At 45.5% G+C, this 22,069-nt stretch overlaps 1 protein-coding gene across 10 annotated transcripts in view; it reads left to right on the plus strand.

The window, feature by feature from the left end:
- The window catches only part of LOC118375936 (voltage-dependent P/Q-type calcium channel subunit alpha-1A-like), a 155,722-nt gene that overhangs the window by 97,182 nt on the left and 36,471 nt on the right, over positions 1 to 22,069 (plus strand). For 8 of the 10 annotated variants that reach the window (XM_052500682.1, XM_052500687.1, XM_052500690.1 and 5 more), the window contains 7 exons: positions 1,270 to 1,386; positions 10,872 to 10,937; positions 11,109 to 11,206; positions 11,407 to 11,557; positions 12,754 to 12,881; positions 16,603 to 16,699; positions 21,755 to 21,869. In XM_052500682.1, coding sequence (XP_052356642.1) covers positions 1,270 to 1,386; positions 10,872 to 10,937; positions 11,109 to 11,206; positions 11,407 to 11,557; positions 12,754 to 12,881; positions 16,603 to 16,699; positions 21,755 to 21,869 — 772 coding nt within the window. The remainder of the gene's footprint in view (positions 1 to 1,269; positions 1,387 to 10,871; positions 10,938 to 11,108; positions 11,207 to 11,406; positions 11,558 to 12,753; positions 12,882 to 16,602; positions 16,700 to 21,754; positions 21,870 to 22,069) is intronic. The other 2 variants (XM_052500685.1, XM_052500686.1) reach the window with 1 other exon arrangement.

The following is a 22,069-nucleotide window of genomic DNA, read 5'->3' on the forward strand; positions in this document are numbered from 1 at the left end:
TCGTCTTACCAGTTGTAGCTGCTCTGTCCTGCCGATGCACAGAGAAGCCATCCAGCTCTATATTATACGTTTTGTCATTCAGCCATGCCTTGGTGAAACATAAGATATTACAGTTTTAATGTGCCGTTGGTAGGATAGTCTTAATCGGAGATTGTCCCGTTTGTTTTGCAATGATTGCATGCTTGCCAATAATATGGAGGGTAGCGGTGGTATACCTACTCTTCGGCAAATTCTTAAAAGGCACCCTGCCCTCCTCCCCCTTTTTCTCCGTCTTTTCTTCACACTGATTACGGGGATTTGGGCCTTGTCTTGACAAAGCAGAATTTTTTTTTTCCAGTTCGAGGTGAGTAATCGCTGTTCTGTCCAGAAGCTCTTTTCGGTCATGAGAGACGGTAGCAGCAAATTATGTACAAAATGAGTTACAAACAATGCGAAAAAACAAACAAAATAGCACAGTTGGTTAGGAGCCATCCCCTCCTGCGCCATTATATCTGAGCATTGTGGGGACCTACTACTACTACTACTACTATTACTACTACCACTACTACCAGCTACTACTACAAACTACTTTGACTACTACTACCACTACTACCAACTACTACTACTACTACTACTACAAACTACTACTACTACCACTACTACCAACTACTACTACTACTATTAGTACAAACTACTACTACTACCAGTACTACCAACTATTACTAGTACTTCAAGCTACTACTACTACTACCACTACAACCAACTACTACTGCTACTACAAACTAGTACTACTACTACTACTTACTACCTACTGCTACTACTTACTGCCCAATAGGGTGACAATGGTTAGGTTTTGAATATATGATTTTCCTTTCCCCTGTATCGATGCCCTTCTTCTAACTCCTTGGATATGCCCGAGCCTGCTACAAGCCTTGACTTTTTTGGTTTGGTTTGCATTTGATTCCAGTTCTGTTTGGTTGCTTTTTCTGTTGATTTTGAATCCTCCTCAGTTTGTTTTTGAACTTTTCCCCTGCTTTTATGGTTTGGTTTGTTTTAGGACAGGAAATAGTTATCTAACATTGCATGGCAAGTGATAAGCTTCTCCTCTCTACCTCCTTTTCTCCACACTTCTCTCCCTCTATTTGTCCCTGCCTCTATCTTTCCATCCCTCTCTTCACCCTTTTCCCATCTCTCCTTCCTTCTTTCCCCTCACCCCTCCCATGTCTCTCTTTCTATCTCTATTTCTCTCTCTCACACACTCTTGTGTCTGGTCATATTGTGGGGTTGTAGAATAACTTCATCAACTTGAGTTTCCTGAGACTGTTCAGGGCTGCCAGGCTCATCAAACTGCTCCGGCAGGGAGAGACCATCCGCATCCTGCTCTGGACCTTTGTTCAATCCTTCAAGGTAATGACACACACACACACAGAGATATGGGGACCTGATACACCCACACAGACCCTAGTAGTAGCATTGTGGAGACCTATGACAGAATACACACACAAAACCAGAGGTGTGGACTCGAGTCACATGACATGAATTCGAGTCAGGTTTAAGTCACAGATTTGATGACTTGAGAGTCAACTTCATATAAAATAAAACAACTTGAGACTTGACTTCGACTTGGAGCCTCAAGACTTGGGACTTGACTTAGACTTGAGACTGATGGCTTATCTGGCCAGGTTTTGTAACGTTTGGTCACTTGTTTTGTGTCACTCATTCAGTATCACACTTGCAAACAACAACAAAAAAGATTTGCTAGTGAAATGCACACTCGTCCCTCTGATTGGACCAGCAAACCGTCAATCAACACAGGTTGTGTGAGCTATAGTAGCACACTGAGAAGGCTTTGGGGGGTCGTGAGTGTGAAACTGTGACCAGAAAGAAATAACTTAATTTTCTCCGGTTTGCCTGGCAAAAACAGAGTAGTCTACCTACATTGATCAATCTGCTACAGGTTCATCTTTGAAAAATGGAGAGCCGCACACCCTAGAAGGTCAGATGCTAAAATTATTATTTTATTTTTATGTCCAACGTTTCGACAGACAAACTGTCTTCATCAGGGTACAGGCTCATCTTTGCCAGAACAAAAGGCCGATCATTTAATTGATAATTTTCATATTTCAGATAGGCCAAGTTTAGGTGGATTATACAGTTGAAGTCGAAAGTTTACATACACCTTATCCAAATACATTTAAACTTAGTTTTTCACAATTCCTATTTAATCCTAGTAAAAATTCCCTGTCTTAGGTCAGTTAGGATCACCACTCTATTATATATAGACTGCCCACCCCAACTCACGCCCTGACCATACTAAATAAAGACAAACGTGACAGTACCCCCAAAGGTGCGGACTCCGCCTGCAAAACCTGAACCTATAGGGGAGGGTCTGGGAGGGCGTCTGTCCGCGGTGGCGGCTCTGGCGTGCGACGTGGACCCCACTTAACCACAGTTTTTCTCTGCTTCATTGTCCGCCTCCGTGGCCTCTTAAACACGGCGATCCTCGCCGCCGACCTCGGACTGGGGACCCTAGAAATGGGTCCCGAATGGACGGGAGATTCCGGCAGCGCCGGACAGGCGGGAGACTCCGGCAGCTCCGGAGTGAAGGGCGATTCTGGCATCGCCTGCCCAACTTTACCTGGTTGAATACTCCCCGTAGCCAGGCCAGTGCGGCGAGGTGGAATAGCCCGCACTGGGCTGTGCTGGCGAACCGGGGACACCATGCGTAAGGCTGGTGCCATGTACGCCGGCCCAAGGAGACGCACTGGAGACCAGATGCGCAGAGCCGGCTTCATGGCACCTGGCTCGATGCCCACTCTAGCCCGGCCGATAATGTACACCCCAAGACATTTTTGGGGCTGCCTCTCGGGCTTCCAGCCGCGGCGCCGTGCTGCCTCCTCATACCAGCGCCTCTCTGTAACGGCATTATTCCTCCTCCTCTGAGGAGAAGCGAGAAGGATCGGAGGACCAATGCGCAGCGTGGTAAGTGTCCATAACGTTTTTTTAAAGACATAAACTGAACACTACAAAACAATAAACGTGAAACGAACCAAACCGAAACAGTACCATGTGGCAACAAACACACACACGGAAAACAAACACCCACAACTCAAAAATGAAACCCAGGCTACCTAAGTATGATTCTCAATCAGAGACAAATAATGACACCTGCCTCTGATTGAGAACCATACTAGGCTGAACTCAAAACCCCAACATAGAAAAACACACATAGACTGCCCACCCCAACTCACACCCTGACCATACTAAATAAAGACAAAACAAAGGAAATAAAGGTCAGAACATGACACCATGGTGTTTATACTTGCGTACAGATGAACGTGGTACCGTCAGGCGTTTGGAAATTGCTCCCAAGGATGAACCAGACTTGTGTAGGTCTACATTTTTCTTCTGAGGTCTTGGCTGATTTCTTTTGATTTTCCCATGATGTCAAGAAAAGAGGCTCTGAGTTTGAAGGTAGGCCTTGAAATACATCCACAGGTACATTTCCAATTGACTCAAATTATGTCAATTAGCCTATCTGAAGTTTCTAAAGCCAAGAATTCATTTTCTGAAATTTTACAAGCTGTTTAAAGGCACAGTCAACTTAATGTATGTAAACTTCTGACCCACTGGAATTGTGATACAGTGAATTGTAAGTGAAATAATCTGTTTGCAAACAATTGCTGGAAAAAGTCTGTGTCCTGCACAAAGTAGATGTCCTAACCGATGTCCTAACCGACTTGCCAAAACAAGAAATTTGTGGAGTCGTTGAAAAACAAGTTTTAATGACTCCAACCTAAATCTATTTAAACTTCCGACTTCAACTGTATATGTCTAGAGATAGATGTAACATCGCACTACCTTCAATACTTATGGGATGAAGATGTAATATATTCTGACAAATTAATTACGATATTTGTGAGGAAGAAAAAGGCTACAGACAGATCATGCTCTCCATCCGATCCTGCAAGCCTCTCTGCAGACATGTAGACCGTATGATCCTGCCTGCTCTGGACTCTAGAGGAGTTAAAAGGTGACATGATATCCCTAGTTGATATTGACTGTAAACATGATTGACTTTCAGCTCAAAATGAAAGTGTAAAACTCAGTTTATTTCTTGCGTTTTGAAAATGTATCTTGCGTTTTGAAAATGAATCACCTGTGAGCGTGTGCATGTGTGTACATGGGGGGTCGCAAGCTTTGAACCACTCCTTTTTTGGAGTCGCGGGTCAAAAAGAGAACTGGTCACTGAATGGTTTGATGAGCTAGCGAAAGGATTGCCGGCTTGCGGTACAGCTATATCATCTGTAGTACAGCTAGCTATATCATCTGCTGTACAGCTATATCATCTGCTGTACAGCTATATCATCTGTAGTACAGCTAGCTATATAATCTGCTGTACAGCTATATCATCTGTGGTACAGCTATATCATCTGTAGTACAGCTAGCTATATCATCTGTTGTGCAACTATATCATCTGTAGTACAGCTATATCATCTGTTGTACAGCTACGTATATAATCTGTAGTACAGCTATATCATCTGTGGTACAGCTATATCATCTGTAGTACAGCTAGCTGTATCATCTGCTGTACAGCTATATCATCTGTAGTACAGCTAGCTATATCATCTGCTGTACAGCTATATCATCTGTAGTACAGCTAGCTATATCATCTGTGGTACAGCTATATCATCTGTAGTACAGCTAGCTATATCATCTGTTGTACAGCTACGTATATAATCTGTAGTACAGCTATATCATCTGTGGTACAGCTATATAATCTGTAGTACAGCTAGCTGTATCATCTGCTGTACAGCTATATCATCTGTAGTACAGCTAGCTATATCATCTGCTGTACAGCTATATCATCTGTAGTACAGCTAGCTATATCATCTGTGGTACAGCTATATCATCTGTAGTACAGCTAGCTATATCATCTGTTGTACAGCTATATAATCTGTGGTACAGCTATATCATCTGTAGTACAGCTATATCATCTGTTGTACAGCTACGTATATCATCTGTAGTACATCTATATAATCTGTGGTACAGCTATATCATCTGTAGTACAGCTTTATCATCTGAAATACAGCTATATCATCTGTTGTACAGCTAGCTATATCATCTGCTGTACAGCTATATCATCTGTAGTACAGCTAGCTATATCATCTGTGGTACAGCTATATCATCTGCTGTACAGCTATATCATCTGTAGTACAGCTAGCTATATAATCTGCTGTACAGCTATATCATCTGTTGTGCAACTATATCATCTGTAGTACAGCTAGCTATAGCATCTGTTGTACAGCTATATCATCTGTGGTACAGCTATATCATCTGTAGTACAGCTATATCATCTGTAGTACAGCTATATCATCTGTGGTACAGCTATATCATCTGTAGTACAGCTAGCTGTATCATCTGCTGTACAGCTATATCATCTGTAGTACAGCTAGCTATATCATCTGCTGTACAGCTATATCATCTGTAGTACAGCTAGCTATATCATCTGTGGTACAGCTATATCATCTGTAGTACAGCTATATCATCTGTAGTAAAGCTATATCATCTGTAGTACAGCTATATCATCTGTAGTACAGCTATATCATCTGTTGTACAGCTACGTATATCATCTGTAGTACATCTATATAATCTGTGGTACAGCTATATCATCTGTAGTACAGCTTTATCATCTGAAATACAGCTATATCATCTGTTGTACAGCTACGTATATCATCTGTAGTACAGCTTTATCATCTGAAATACAGCTATATCATCTGCTGTACAGCTATATCATCTGTAGTACAGCTAGCTATATCATCTGTGGTACAGCTATATCATCTGCTGTACAGCTATATCATCTGTAGTACAGCTAGCTATATCATCTGTTGTACAGCTATATCATCTGTAGTACAGCTAGCTATAGCATCTGTTGTACAGCTATATCATCTGTGGTACAGCTATATCATCTGTAGTACAGCTATATCATCTGTACTACAGCTAGCTATATCATCTGCTGTACAGCTATATCATCTGCAGTACAGCTATATCATCTGCGGTACAGCTATATCATCTGTAGTACAGCTATATCATCTGCTGTATAGCTATATCATCTGCTGTACAGCTATATCATCTGTTGTACAGCTATATCATCTGTTGTACAGCTATATCATCTGCTGTACAGCTATATCATCTACTATACAGCTATATCATCTGTTGTACAGCTATATCATCTGCTGTACAGCTATATCATCTGTTGTACAGCTATATCATCTGCTGTACAGCTATATCATCTGTTGTACAGCTATATAATCTGCTGTACAGCTCTATCATCTGTTGTACAGCTATATCATCTGCTGTACAGCTATGTCATCTGTTGTACAGCGATATAATCTGCTGTATAGCTATGTCATCTGTTGTATAGCTATGTCATCTGTTGTATAGCTATATCATCTGCTGTACAGCTATATCATCTACTGTACAGCTATATAATCGGGTGCAGTGCACACATCAACTTGTAGGGAGAGAGGATTGACATAAAAATATGCAGCTCACCAGCAATGGGGCATCAAGCAACAATTACTAGCATAGGTTTACTGGTATTTTGGTATGTCAAAATTGCTTGAAATTGAATAAATAAAAATGAAGCTTGGATTTGGAATTTGTTGTTAAAATCAATTATTACTTAATCAAAATGTTGTAGACGAAATAAAGAAAGGGATGTCTGGTAGCCACAATAAATAGACAACGATTTTGTGACATTGGGAGTATAAGGCTCTATCTGTACTAAGCAAAGTTCTGAGATATTGAGCATCAGTTTTTACATCCCAGATCTCAGATGTCACTTGAGCTCCCTCTCCGGCCTCTAGGTCACCAGGCTGCTCGTTAGGGCGCACACCAGTCACCAGCATTAGGCGCATAATGACACTCACCTGGACTCCATCACCTCCTTGATTACCTGCTCTATATAAGTCACTCCCTTTGGTCTCTTCCCGAGTCGTCATTGTTCCTGTTTCGTGTCGGTGCGCTGTTTGTGTTCCTTGTTTTTTAAATTTATTTATAAAAAAATTCACTCCCTGAACTTGCTTCCTGACTCAGCGTATATCGTTACAGAAGGACGACTCGTCAAGGGGAAGCATCAGGGAGTGTTTTTTTTGTTTTTATTTTTGTGTTGGTGGTGATGTCGAGTCCTGGTGTTGGAGCCGGAGCTACCTGGGAGGCCTCAGCCGGTTTGATAGGCTCCCATGCCTCAGCCGGTTTGTAGGCTTCCATGCCTCAGCGGGTTTGATAGGCTCCCATGCCTCAGCGGGTTTGATAGGCTCCCATGCCTCAGCCGGTTTGTAGGCTTCCATGCCTCAGCGGGTTTGATAGGCTCCCATGCCTCAGCCAGTTTGTAGGCTTCCATGCCTCAGCCGGTTTGTAGGCTTCCATGCCTCAGCCGGTTTGTAGGCTTCCATGCCTCAGCGGGTTTGTAGGCTTCCATGCCTCAGCCGGTTTGTAGGCTTCCATGCCTCAGCCGGTTTGTAGGCTTCCATGCCTCAGCCGGTTTGTAGGCTTCCATGCCTCAGCCGGTTTGTAGGCTTCCATGCCTCAGCCAGTTTGTAGGCTTCCATGCCTCAGCCGGTTTGTAGGCTTCCATGCCTCAGCCGGTTTGTAGGCTTCCATGCCTCAGCCGGTTTGTAGGCTTCCATGCCTCAGCGGGTTTGTAGGCTTCCATGCCTCAGCCGGTTTGTAGGCTTCCATGCCTCAGCCGGTTTGTAGGCTTCCATGCCTCAGCGGGTTTGTAGGCTTCCATGCCTCAGCCGGTTTGTAGGCTTCCATGCCTCAGCCGGTTTGTAGGCTTCCATGCCTCAGCGGGTTTGATAGGCTCCCATGCCTCAGCCAGTTTGTAGGTTTCCATGCCTCAGCCGGTTTGTAGGCTTCCATGCCTCAGCCAGTTTGTAGGCTTCCATGCCTCAGCAGGTTTGGTAGGCTCCCATGCCTCAGCCGGTTTGATAGGCTCCCATGCCTCAGCCGGTTTGTAGGCTTCCATGCCTCAGCGGGTTTGATAGGCTCCCATGCCTCAGCCGGTTTGTAGGCTTCCATGCCTCAGCCAGTTTGTAGGCTTCCATGCCTCAGCCAGTTTGTAGGCTTCCATGCCTCAGCCGGTTTGTAGGCTTCCATGCCTCAGCCGGTTTGTAGGCTTCCATGCCTCAGCCGGTTTGTAGGCTTCCATGCCTCAGCGGGTTTGATAGGCTCCCATGCCTCAGCCGGTTTGATAGGCTCCCATGCCTCAGCCGGTTTGATAGGCTCCCATGCCTCAGCCGGTTTGATAGGCTCCCATGCCTCAGCGGGTTTGATAGGCTCCCATGCCTCAGCCGGTTTGTAGGCTTCCATGCCTCAGCGGGTTTGATAGGCTCCCATGCCTCAGCCGGTTTGTAGGCTTCCATGCCTCAGCCGGTTTGTAGGCTTCCATGCCTCAGCCGGTTTGTAGGCTTCCATGCCTCAGCCGGTTTGTAGGCTTCCATGCCTCAGCCGGTTTGTAGGCTTCCATGCCTCAGCCGGTTTGTAGGATTTCATGCCTCAGCGGGTTTGTAGGATTCCATGCCTCAGCGGGTTTGTAGGCTTCCATGCCTCAGCCGGTTTGATAGGCTCCCATGCCTCAGCCGGTTTGATAGGCTCCCATGCCTCAGCCGGTTTGATAGGCTCCCATGCCTCAGCCGGTTTGATAGGCTCCCATGCCTCAGCGGGTTTGATAGGCTCCCATGCCTCAGCCGGTTTGATAGGCTCCCATGCCTCAGCCGGTTTGATAGGCTCCCATGCCTCAGCCGGTTTGATAGGCTCCCATGCCTCAGCCGGTTTGATAGGCTCCCATGCCTCAGCCGGTTTGATAGGCTTCCATGCCTCAGCGGGTTTGATAGGCTCCCATGCCTCAGCCGGTTTGTAGGCTCCCATGCCTCAGCCGGTTTGTAGGCTTCCATGCCTCAGCCGGTTTGTAGGCTTCCATGCCTCAGCCGACTTGTAGGCTTCCATGCCTCAGCCGGTTTGTAGGCTTCCATGCCTCAGCGGGTTTGATAGGCTTCCATGCCTCAGCGAGTTTGATAGGCTTCCATGCCTCAGCCGGCTTGTAGGCTTCCATGCCTCAGAAGGTTTGATAGGCTCCCATGCCGAAGCGGGGTGAACAGGTTCCAGTGCCTCGGCCGAGGCAACCGGGGAGATCTTAGCCGGCTCATCAGGTTCACTCCTCAGCCGGTTTGTCAGGTTTCTGCTCCTCAGCGGAGGCAACCTGTCCGCACTGGAGACCCGGGATTGTCCCTGTGGTTGGCGTCCTGCGGCTGGAGCCGAACGCACCGGGGAGGAGGTACTGTCACGTATGCTCTCTCTCCGGCACTCTAGGTCGTCAAGCTCCCACGCCTCAGCCGGACTGATAACTTCCCGCGCCTTGGCAGAGGTGACCAGTCCGCTCCTGATCCCCGGGATCGTTATCTTGGTCGACATCCTGCGGCTGGAGCCTCACATCGAGGAGGGGGTACTGTCACGTGCTCCCTCGCCGGCCTCTAGGTCACCAGGCTGCTCTTTAGCGTTAGGCGCATAATGACACTCACCATCACCTCCTTGACTACCTGCTCTTTATGTCACTCCCTTTGGTTCCTTCCCCAGTCGTCATTGTTTCTGTTCCCGGTTCATGTCGGTGCACTGTTTGGTTCCTGCTTTGTTCATTTATTAATTAAATGTATTCACTCCCTGAACTTGATTCCCGACTCTCATACACCACTCCATCCGAAGTGTTTTCTAATGAGTTATTTTTAGGGGCATGCATTAGAAGATAAGCTTATGGTTCTGAAATGTTAATGTATGTTCAGCCATATGGTTTTATTTGACACTTCTAAATTAGACATATTCAGTTCTTACGACTGTAGCTATTTGAATACATAAATTATAGAATTAGTATATTCCCAAAATAGTCAGAACACATCAAATACATTAAGACATACATTATGATCATTAGACAAATAACTGTCATCACTGAACAACGATGTTGTAACGGTTCTCATGTGGTGAAGGAGAGTCGGACCAAAATGCAGCGTGTAGATTGCGATCCATGTTTAATGAACAAAACGTAAAACACGAATCAATTATAAACACTACAAAACAAAGAACGTAACGAAAACCGAAACAGCCTATACTAGTGTACACTAACACAGAGACAGGAACAAGGACACTAAGGACAATCACCCACGAAACACACAAAGAATATGGCTGCCTAAATATGGTTGCCAATCAGAGACAACGATAAACACCTGCCTCTGATTGAGAACCACTTCAGACACCCATAGACTTAACTAGAACACCCCACTAAGATAAAATCCCAATACATACACACCACATACAAAAACCCATGTCACACCCTGGCCTGACCAAATAAATGAAGATAAACACAAAATACTTCGACCAGGGCGTGACACTTGTGACCTCACAGAATTGTATAGTTGACATGTTTTCACTTAATGTACTTTTTCAAAAATTTAACTTTACAGACATATGAAGAATCATCTCAAGATCTATTATACGTGGCTAACTCATTTCTGACATGTAAGATAGAACCTTATAGTTCCAAGGCCAGGATTTGTAGTTGGAACAAGTCATTGCATGTAGAGATTCGTTTACTTGACTTGTGACTTGATTCGACTTTCCCTTAGAATGCACGACTTGGACTGGACCCGAGACTCGACCTGTTCTTTCTGGGACTCGACTGAAGATATGGAACTTGGGACTTGAGACTTGCTCATGACTCGAATAATAGTGACTTAGTCCCACCTCTGCACAAAACCCACTTAGCAGCATTATGGGGACCGATGACAGGATATACACACACACACTGAATAGTACTCCAGCTCTTTATGTCTGTTTAGGCGCTGCCGTACGTGTGCCTGCTTATCGGCATGCTGTTCTTCATCTATGCCATCATCGGGATGCAGGTGAGTAGAGACAGGAAGAAAAACAAGTCAAAATGAATGGTCATTTTTACAGATCAACATGAACTTTATGAAAAGCACCCAGGGAAAGTGACACTTGCCTGCCATAGGGACGTGTGTGAGGTTGTGCATTCTCCCATATTACCTAGGATGTTGACACTGTTGTTTTGTCAGCTGTTTGGGAACATAGGGATGGAGGAGGAGGAGGGGAGCGCCATCAACGAACACAACAACTTCAGGACTTTCTTCCAAGCTCTCATGCTGCTCTTCAGGTGTGTGTGTGTGTGTGTGTGTGTGTGTGTGTGTGTGTGTGTGTGTGTGTGTGTGTGTGTGTGTGTGTGTGTGTGTGTGTGTGTGTGTGTGTGTGTGTGTGTGTGTGTGTGTGTGTGTGTGTGTGTGTGTTTACATTTGCGCGTGCCTGTGTGTACAGTACATGCATACGTGTGTCTCCAACGTGTGTGTGTTTGTATAGGAGTGCCACGGGCGAGGCGTGGCATGACATCATGCTGTCGTGTCTTGGAGGGAAGCTCTGTGATCCTCTGGCAGGGAACACTGAACCAGAGTGTGGCAGCCAGTTTGCCTACCTCTACTTTGTGTCCTTCATCTTCTTCTGCTCCTTCCTGGTGAGAAACACTAGCTGTCTGTCTTTCTCTATTCCCCTTTTAGTCATGTTTTCCCCCTTAGTGTCGGTTATAGGATTGCAAAATTCCCTAAATCCTAGTTGGAGGATTCCCGTAATCAGGAGGGAATAAGTAGGAACTCCAGAATAGTCCAACCACACTGCAAAACCGGATAGGTTCTGGCTACTCAAACATTTTGAGGAAACCAATTCACTAAAATAGTTAAGAAACTTAACTAGGTAGCAGTACTACCTTCATATGTGTAATTTGTTTTGTAAGGTATTCTTAAATGTAACGCTCCCACTAAGCCATGACTCCAATAATTTCCCAGTGTGCCTTGCCTTTTCCATTGAATTGTAGAGTTACCACCCATGACTCTATTTGTTAATGACAGAGACTTGGTTGTTGAATTCGTTAATTTTCAAGTCTTTGGTCTTCACCAAGAGTTCCTAGGCAAATTCTATCACTATTATTGAACCATTACATGTATCATAAGGCCTTATACAGTGGCCTGAAACTCTTCGTTTACAGGCCACATCAGTCATGCAAATAGGTTTCCAAAATTCCACAAACATTCCCCAAAAGGTTTCCAGTAATCCTGGGAAATGTATCAGAATTTTGCAACCCTAACTGTAAATCACATTATGCTGGCTTGCAAATTCCTATTGGGATTTAGTCAGCGTTAGACTATCCTACAGTTGAAATGTGTATTCACCCACAACCTGCATTCATATTGACTGCCAGGGTTAAGAACAGTTGGAGGAAACGAACTAAGCCATTTAAACTGGAACAACCATTTCAGTAACAAGTGCAAAAATGAAGTGATTGGATTAGAAACATACATTGTAGCATAACATTTAATCAATCAATCACTCAATGTACATGCATAAACACAGACATTAAAAACAATTCCAAAAAATCTAACTGCAGTAGAGCATGCTAGGGAAAATATATTTTTCATTTACATTTACTTCTCATTTACTTTTGAGTCAGTACCACATAAACATGTTGAGTAATAATGACTTTATTGATTTAGAGTACAACTTATTAGAAGTATTTGAGTTAAAAATGCCTTGAGGTTTACAGTGCAGGATTTCCCGAAAACCAGGGAATTTATTTTGCAACCCTAGTCTGTTATAAGTGCACACTTGCTTGGCTGACATAATACTGTGTAATAATGTGGCTGTTTGTGTTTTTAGATGCTGAATCTGTTCGTGGCTGTCATCATGGACAACTTTGAGTACCTGACCAGAGACTCCTCCATCCTCGGCCCACATCATCTAGACGAGTATGTCAGGATATGGGCTGAATATGACCAAGCAGCTTGGTGAGTGACACACATGAACACATCACACACACACACACACACACACACACACACACACACACACACACACACACACACACACACACACACACACACACACACACACACACACACACACACACACACACACACACACACACACACACACACACACACACACACACACACACACACACACACACACAACCCTGGCACTAGGTCAACCCTGGCACTAGAGCTCATTAGCCTGTGGTAAAACTGATCTAAGTCCAGTCTTTGGGAACATCAGATGAAAAGAGTGGGAGTCTGGGAGCTGTACAGTAACCATGAAGTAAAATACTCCACAGTTATAAAGGACAAGAGTCATAAAGAATATAAAGGCCAAGTCTCCTGTAGTTGAACTGATCCCAAATCAGTCTAAAGAACCCACACAAGACAGCAGCTGTAGGTGGGATCATGGATCTGAGCAGTAACCTTCTCAATGATCCAGTTATCCCTCCCTCCCTGTGCCCTCTCCCTCTCTGTGTGTGGTTCAGACCCCACCCCACCTCCACCCCTTCTGGAATCTGCATACTGCCAAAACTTACTGTGGCAACAAACCTCCCCTTTACTGTACTGTATATTCAACCCCCGTGGAACCTGAAACACGCTAAGTTTCCTAGTATCTGTATTCCAGTGCCTGTTATCCTTCTGCTGTCCTGTAGTCTGCAATGTAGAGGGAGAGAAGAAGAGAAGAAGAGGAGGGAGAGAGATTGAGGGAAGGAGGTAGAGACACAGTAGTGGGGGAAGGGAAATTGAGAGAGAGAATGAGAACGACTGAGATGGGTAGGAATATCAAAATAAACAGAATTAAAAGGTTTTGGTAACATGGCGAATTGAGATAAAGACAGGCATGGAAGAAAACAAGGAGGATTTTCTGGAGAGAAGCGAGGGAGGGAGGGAAGGAGGGAGGGGGGAACAGAAAATCTATGGGGAGATGGGCCTCTGTATGACAAGTGGCTATTACACATTAGGCCATTTAGCATTCACATGCATTTCTAGTTAATGATCTATTCCTTAATTATACTCCACACACAACCAATTACTGGCACACAACACTGCTGGCAGAGAGGAGGAAGGGAATGAACGAGGGGAATGAGAGAGAGATGGGGATGGGTTCTATTAGGAAGAGGAATTGAGAGAGAGACGGGGGATGGGTTCTATTAGGAAGAGGAATTGAGAGATAGACATATGGATGGGTTCTATTAGGAAGAGGAATTGAGAGAGACGGGGGATGGGTTCTATTAGGAAGAGGAATTGAGAGAGAGAGGCGGGGGATGGGTTGTATTAGGAAGAGGAATTGAGAGAGAGAGATGGGGGATGGGTTGTATTAGGAAGAGGAATTGAGAGAGAGAGGCGGGGGATGGGTTGTATTAGGAAGAGGAATTGAGAGAGAGAGAGGCGGGGGATGGGTTGTATTAGGAAGAGGAATTGAGAGAGACGGGGGATGGGTTGTATTAGGAAGAGGAATTGAGAGAGAGAGACGGGGGATGTGTTCTATTAGGAAGAGGAATTGAGGAACGGGGGGTTGGGTATTAGGAAGAGGAATTGAGAGAGAGAGGCGGGGGATGTGTTCTATTAGGAAGAGGAATTGAGAGAGACGGGGGATGGGTTCTATTAGGAAGAGGAATTGAGAGAGACTGGGGATGGGTTCTATTGAGAATTGAGAGAGACGGGGGATGTGTTCTATTAGGAAGAGGAATTGAGAGAGAGACGGGGGATGGGTTCTATTAGGAAGAGGAATTGAGAGAGAGAGGGGGTTGGGTTCTATTAGGAAGAGGAATTGAGAGAGACGGGGGGTTGGGTTCTATTAGGAAGAGGAATTGAGAGAGACGGGGGATGGGTTCTATTAGGAAGAGGAATTGAGAGAGACGGGGGATGGGTTCTATTAGGAAGAGGAATTGAGAGAGACGGGGGATGTGTTCTATTAGGAAGAGGAATTGAGAGAGACGGGGGTTGGGTTCTATTAGGAAGAGGAATTGAGAGAGAGAGACGGGGGATGTGTTCTATTAGGAAGAGGAATTGAGAGAGAGAGACGGGGGATGGGTTCTATTAGGAAGAGGAATTGAGAGAGAGAGAGACGGGGGATGTGTTCTATTAGGAAGAGGAATTGAGAGAGACGGGGGATGGGTTCTATTAGGAAGAGGAATTGAGAGAGACTGGGGATGGGTTCTATTAGGAAGAGGAATTGAGAGAGACGGGGGATGTGTTCTATTAGGAAGAGGCATTGAGAGAGACGGGGGATGGGTTCTATTAGGAAGAGGAATTGAGAGAGACTGGGGATGGGTTCTATTAGGAAGAGGAATTGAGAGAAACAGGGATGGGTTCTATTAGGAAGAGGAATTGAGAGAGACGGGGGATGTGTTCTATTAGGAAGAGGCATTGAGAGCGACGGGGGTTGGGTTCTATTAGGAAGAGGAATTGAGAGAGAGAGACGGGGATGGGTTGTATTAGGAAGAGGAATTGAGAGAAACGGGGATGGGTTGTATTAGGAAGAGGAATTGAGAGAAACAGGGATGGGTTGCATTAGGAAAACAGGAACGATAATAGACAGGAAGTGGTTAAACATAGAAGGGATAGGCTGAGACAATGGTAGGAACAGGGATGGGTTGTATTAGGAAGAGGAATTGAGAGAGACGGGGGATGGGTTGTATTAGGAAGAGGAATTGAGAGAGACGGGGGATGGGTTGTATTAGGAAGAGGAATTGAGAGAGACTGGGGATGGGTTGTATTAGGAAAACAGGAACGATAATAGACAGGAAGTGGTTAAACAGAGAAGGGATAGGTTGTATTAGGAAGAGGAATTGAGAGAGACGGGGGATGGGTTGTATTAGGAAGAGGAATTGAAAGAGACGGGGATGGGTTGTATTAGGAAAACAGGAACGATAATAGACAGGAAGTGGTTAAACAGAGAAGGGATAGGCTGAGACAATGGTAGGAACAGGGATGGGTTGTATTAGGAAGAGGAATTGAGAGAGACGGGGGATGGGTTGTATTAGGAAGAGGAATTGAGAGAGACGGGGGATGGGTTGTATTAGGAAGAGGAATTGAGAGAGACTGGGGATGGGTTGTATTAGGAAAACAGGAACGATAATAGACAGGAAGTGGTTAAACAGAGAAGGGATAGGCTGAGACAATGGTAGGAACAGGGATGGGTTGTATTAGGAAGAGGAATTGAGAGAGACGGGGGATGGGTTGTATTAGGAAGAGGAATTGAGAGAGACGGGGGATGGGTTGTATTAGGAAGAGGAATTGAGAGAGACTGGGGATGGGTTGTATTAGGAAAACAGGAACGATAATAGACAGGAAGTGGTTAAACAGAGAAGGGATAGGTTGTATTAGGAAGAGGAATTGAGAGAGACGGGGATGGGTTGTATTAGGAAAACAGGAACGATAATAGACAGGAAGTGGTTAAACAGAGAAGGGATAGGCTGAGACAATGGTAGGAACAGGGAAAGACAGCAGTGTCATTGCAGAGGAAAAGCACTACAGCTCAAATGGGTGACGGGCAACAACAATGTGTGTGTGTGTGTGTGTGTGGTGTGTGTGTGGTGTGTGTAGTATGTGTGTGTACACCGTACAGTAATTTTGCTGTTATGATATCTTGTTTCTTGTCACTCTTGTGCTCTTCTTTCTTCCCATTGTTCTCTCTTGTCGTATCTGTCCTCTACGTTTGTTCTAACTCCTCCTGTTCTTTTTGCAGCGGTCGCATTCATTATAAGGATATGTACAGTTTATTGCGAGTTATCGACCCGCCTCTTGGCTTAGGAAAGAAATGCCCCCATAGAGTGGCCTGCAAGGTTTGACTTCCACTACAAATCCTCAACCACACCTGCTACAGCATCCAAGAATGGAATGAGTGTCGCTTATCTGATCTGATTGGATTTCATTTTTGTTATACTTTCTCTCTTCTTCTTTATTTTGCCCATTTCTACTTGCATTCTGATCTGAAAGGAGAATGTGTAGGACAATGCAGACACCCAGACGCATGACGTTGTGCACCACTGAAATGAAAAATAAATAAAAAACTTTTAAGAGTTTGATTGTGAAGAAAACAAAATAATTCAGATTGTTCTCCTTTGGTCATTGTTCTTTGTGTTGTTTTGCTTGCTGTAGAACCACGGCTAGGTGCGGTGCTAGACACACTGTGGGATCTGTAGCATTGCATTGTTCTTGGGGGGGAGGACAGAAACTGCATTGACACCCCACCCTCATCATGGTATTGCCCAGTCCCAGCAGTGGAGCTCAGTGCTTGCCTCTGAAGTCCTCTGCTCTTCTATGCAATCCCTCCCTTCCCACTTGCATAGAACTATATTTTACTTCTACTAAAAGTCTCCAACTCTACTCAACTCCGCTATTCCTCCTCCCTATACCCCCCTCTTATCTTCTACAAGATATACACCCCCGCCCGCTCAGACCAGTTCTACCCACCCTCACCCCGCCCGCTCAGACCAGTTCTAGACAGCCTCACTGCGTCTCTCGCTCTCCAACCAGCCAAATAACTTTGTTTTTGTTTCTTTTTTCTCCTCTCTACTCTTTGCTTTGGTCTCTCTTTCGCTCTCATTCTCTATCTGTGTCCCCCCCCCCCCTCTCTCTCCCTCGCTCTCTCTTGCTCTCTCTCCCTCCCTCTTCTCCTTCTCTCTCTACCCTTCTCCCACCCCTACTCTCTTCTCTTATTCTCTCTGCTCTCTCTGGTTGGCTGTGGTTGGCTGTGGCTGTTCTGGCTGTGGCTGTGGGGGGCGGTGGCTGTGCTGCGCTGACATGCAGTGGCAGGATCAGTTGCAGGGATATGTATGACATGCTCAGGCATATGAGCCCTCCGCTAGGCCTGGGGAACAGGTGCCCGGCACGGGTGGCCTACAAGGTCAGGACCCCCTAGAACCAGGGGGCTTAGTGCCTCTTCCTCCGCTTTACTGTGTATCCGTAGTGTTGGTGTATTCTTCTTCTCTACACATTTTGTTTCTGATATTTTGCTTTATCTCCATTTTCTTCTTCTCTTTTGTTATTTGATGAAGAGGAGTGCTGATGTCGTTGTGGGGAATGGGGAGGAGGGATGGAGGGTAGGGGCGGGGGGTTAGGGTCAAGGGACAAAGGTCAGACAGGTTTATCCACAGGAAGGGGGGAATGGAGGGAACTTCTCAGCTCTTTTGCACCGTGTATACAGACGGAAACACACACACACCTTTAAACACACGTATTATCAAACACAAACACCCACATGTTGTTTTTGCCAGTCAAAGCTTTACAAGAATCTGAGTAGAGTGCATAGTGGAATAGAATACATCTAATCAGCTGTGGTAACTATAGGAGCTTTGGCTAAAGTACACTTCAGGGGGTCTCAAACTCTGATATTGACTCTAAACCGGTGTGTACATTAGAGTGACCTCTTTAATGTATACTAGTGGAATAATATTAAAGATATCTATTTATACAAAAATATATATAAATGTTTGGCCGAGCTGGCAAAATAGTGTATACACACAGCTAAACACACATGCACAGACAAAAACACATACATACACACACACCAGTATGCGTGTGCAGCCGGGCTTGGAAGGTCCGTACGACTTCTGTCCTCTGAGTCTCTCCATCCTGTGGATGGCCCTACTGCAAACACACACACAGGCACACACACACACACACACACACACATGCACACACACACAGAGGAGCAGGTCTCTGTCTTTACTTGTACAGTAGTCCAACATATACAAATCAGGATGTATTTTCTGGGTAGAGGACAGAGAGCTGAATATAGTTTGTTGTCTATCTAGTTGGTTGTGTAGTTTTCTAACCAGTTAACTGTTATCATTGCCACAGAATAACGTCTAGCCTCTTTTTCGTAGTAGAATCTCTTCGGCCCTGTAGTAAAATCTGCAAGTGAATCTGTTCCACCCGTCCCCGTTCTTCTGTCAATGCAGTTCTACTCTGTTTCCAGTCCCCTCCTCCTGTCTCCTCCCCTCCTCCTAACCCGCCACTCGCATGCCTGCCCCTTCACCCCCACCACCACACGGGCACTACCATTACCTCTCTCACACACTGTCATACACAGTCACACACACACCGACTCACACTCATGCCCGTTAAATACCCTTATATTCCTGTGAAATCCTTCAGACATTCTAACACACACTCATATACCCAACTCATTTGGTTGTCACCATCCCTGGTCCTGGAGAACTAACAGTTCTCTGATTCAACTAATCAAGGTCTTGCTGATTAGCTGACCAACAGAATCAAGGACAGAAACCTATCTTACACACCCTCTCTCTCAGACCAGGGATGGTAGTGACCACTGCTCTAATATAACCTCATACCCCCTATTATAAACCTTACAACACATTATGACACCCTTACGACACATTATGACACCCTTATGACACACACGTGTCCCTTTGTAGGCAGATCGCTGTGAGCCTCAGGGGCAGCCAGCAGAACAGCGTGTAGGCACAGAAGATCTCTCTACTGCCAGAACTTACTGTCCCTCAAACCCTCCTTATGCTCCCAGCTGCTCTCCCTACCTGCATCTCTGCTAATCCTTACCTCTACCTCGATCTCTAGCATCCCTCTCTCCGCATCTCTCTCTCTCTCTTTCTATTCTTCACTTTGCCATTTCTCTATCTTTCTATTTCGCCATATATTTCTCCCTGCCTCTCTCTCTCCATCTCTCTCTCTCTGCATATCTGCATCACTCTGCCTTTCTGTCCTCTGTTCATTCATTCCTATCAGCTCGGCTCATCTCTCCCTGCCTCTGCTTTATCCTCTCTTTTCTCTCCCTCCATTTTGTCCCTCCGTCCTAACAGCCTCCCTCCTGAAGTGTCCCCTGTAATATAACTCCTCCTTCAGACTTTGACCTTTAACCTTCCATCCCCCACCACCTCCATCTACTGTGTCTGGGGGTAACCATAGCAGTCCAGTCTTTGAAAATACCTCTCTCCCCTTTCCCTGTTTAAACTGTCATCTGTAGGTGATGACCTTAGTTTGACATTAAAAACCCACAGACCCCCCTTCTTGCCCTTCACCTGTCCCCTATCCCCCACCCACCATCACTACCTACCGGCCCAATGAGAGAGGTCAAAACCCTCACACTTGACCTTCACCTCTGACCCACAGGATAATGTCCCCTGTATGTGTAGTGTTAAATTCTCACCCCCACTCTCCTCTGTTCTGTAGAGACAGACAGACAGTAGTCTTCAGGCAGGATGCTGTGTTACAGACTCGACCAGCTTGTGTGGTGGTAGATCTTTCTTTTATTCTATCCCTTTCAACCTCTTTTTATTATCACTCGTTGTTTATCTCTCTGATGTCTTTTTTCTCTCTCATCCTCCAACCTCTTCTCATCCTCCAACTTCTCCCTTCTTTTGCTTTGAAAATGGTCTCTAAAATGCCACACAACCAACCCCTCTTTCTCTTTTCAATTATTTTCTGATAACGAGAGGTATTTTTCCCCACCCCCTAATACTTATTGTATAGCCCTCCTCAGGCCTAAGGCTGCCGTGGTGGCCATCTTGATTTTCTTAGATGACCTTGATCGGCTGAATTCTGTTCTCACGCTCACCTATTAACTCTGTCAGGCCCTGCACCCATTATTCATTGAGAGATCAGAGGATTTGAATAGAGCTTTACAGCTCTATTGTCTCTGTATGACAACAACAGCCCTTCATTTAATATCTCCTATAGATTTAGCACATGTAGTTTCAATGATGTCATATCCTCCTGCCAGTAACCACTACTAAACCCAAACCGATAAACATTATTGTGTTATTAAACCACACAGAGGATGCTTTCTGTGTACGGCCGTGCCGCTGCTTGTCCTGTGAAGCATTATGTGTGTGCACCGCATGTTGCATGGGGGGGACAGGGGAGGATGGGGTATGTGTCACAGGGTTTTGGGGTAGGGGAGCGGAGTGCTTGGCATGGTCTTGCTGCATGTCTGGGATGTCGCCGTGACAACGGTTACTGCGAGCCTGTCTCACAAACTCTAACGTCACGTTGTCTGTGTGTGTTGTCTGTGCGTGTGTGTGTGTGTGTGTGTTGGCTCGTGTCCATTTCTCTTATATTGACAAGACCAGAAGGTGGATAAAGGATAAATGAAAATGATGACGTTCCCCTCCCCCTCCCCCTCACTTTTGGTTTATCGCTTTATGGCCTGGTCTCTGTTGAACTCTGTGAATCTCCAATCCGCTACGGGGAGCTCTGTTAGTGGCAGCCAGCTGTCTGCTCTTACTGATCTAGAATCAGATTAATTTCCCATAATCCTGAACTAAACCATTCAAGGGGAAAACGCATAAAGCTGACATTGGATCAGAGTCTAACTTCATTTTACACCCTCTATCAGAGAAGGCATAAATAATGCTGTGACACTACTGAACCTGTGAGATCCTCCTAAGTAACACAACAAGAGGAACCAACCAACTCATAGTAATCAGTAGAGGTAGTGTAATGTTAACCTTTTTAACCCTTTGGCTCTCACAGGCTGTAAAGAAACAATGGTATCATTTGCCACCGCCATGAAAGGATCAAATGACTGAAATATCAATGTTTACATCTGTTTGGTACTGACAGTACCAAATAACAACTCAGCTGCCAAACAGCTGCCATAACTGGTGTAGCAGTGCTAATGACACATTGTATAGTTGACAGACAGACGTACAGATTGACAGACAGACTCATAGAACCTGCTACAAAAAATGACAGAGCTCTCTTTCCTCCCCTTCCCCTCACCCAACCCCCCTCTCCCCAACCCCTTTCCCTCTCTCCTCACCTGGAGGTTCAGAGCACACCTATACCTCCACTTCCTGAGGGGCGGGCCCTTTTTACTCACCCACCTTCCCCCGATTGTCTCTTTCCAACAGAGGCTGCTGCGGATGGACCTCCCGGTCGCCGACGACAACTCAGTCCACTTCAACTCCACCCTGATGGCCCTGATCCGCACGGCCCTGGACATCAAGATCGCCAAGGGTACGGAAGGTTTGGAACCCCTCTTTCCTCTTTGCCTTTTCACCATCTCTTCCACCTGTTTCTTGTCTTCCCTAGAACAGAGCAGAGCAGTCTGCTACTGTAAGGTGGTTGTGTATCGTGTGTACCCTGCTGTCCCTGAGACCTACATCGGTCCCTCTGCTTCTCCCATGGTGTCCTAAGTACAGCTCTTTTTCTATAGAGTTTGTATG

This window comes from Oncorhynchus keta, unplaced genomic scaffold (assembly GCF_023373465.1).
Source record: "Oncorhynchus keta strain PuntledgeMale-10-30-2019 unplaced genomic scaffold, Oket_V2 Un_contig_1188_pilon_pilon, whole genome shotgun sequence".
Classification (NCBI taxonomy): Eukaryota; Metazoa; Chordata; class Actinopteri; order Salmoniformes; family Salmonidae; genus Oncorhynchus; species Oncorhynchus keta.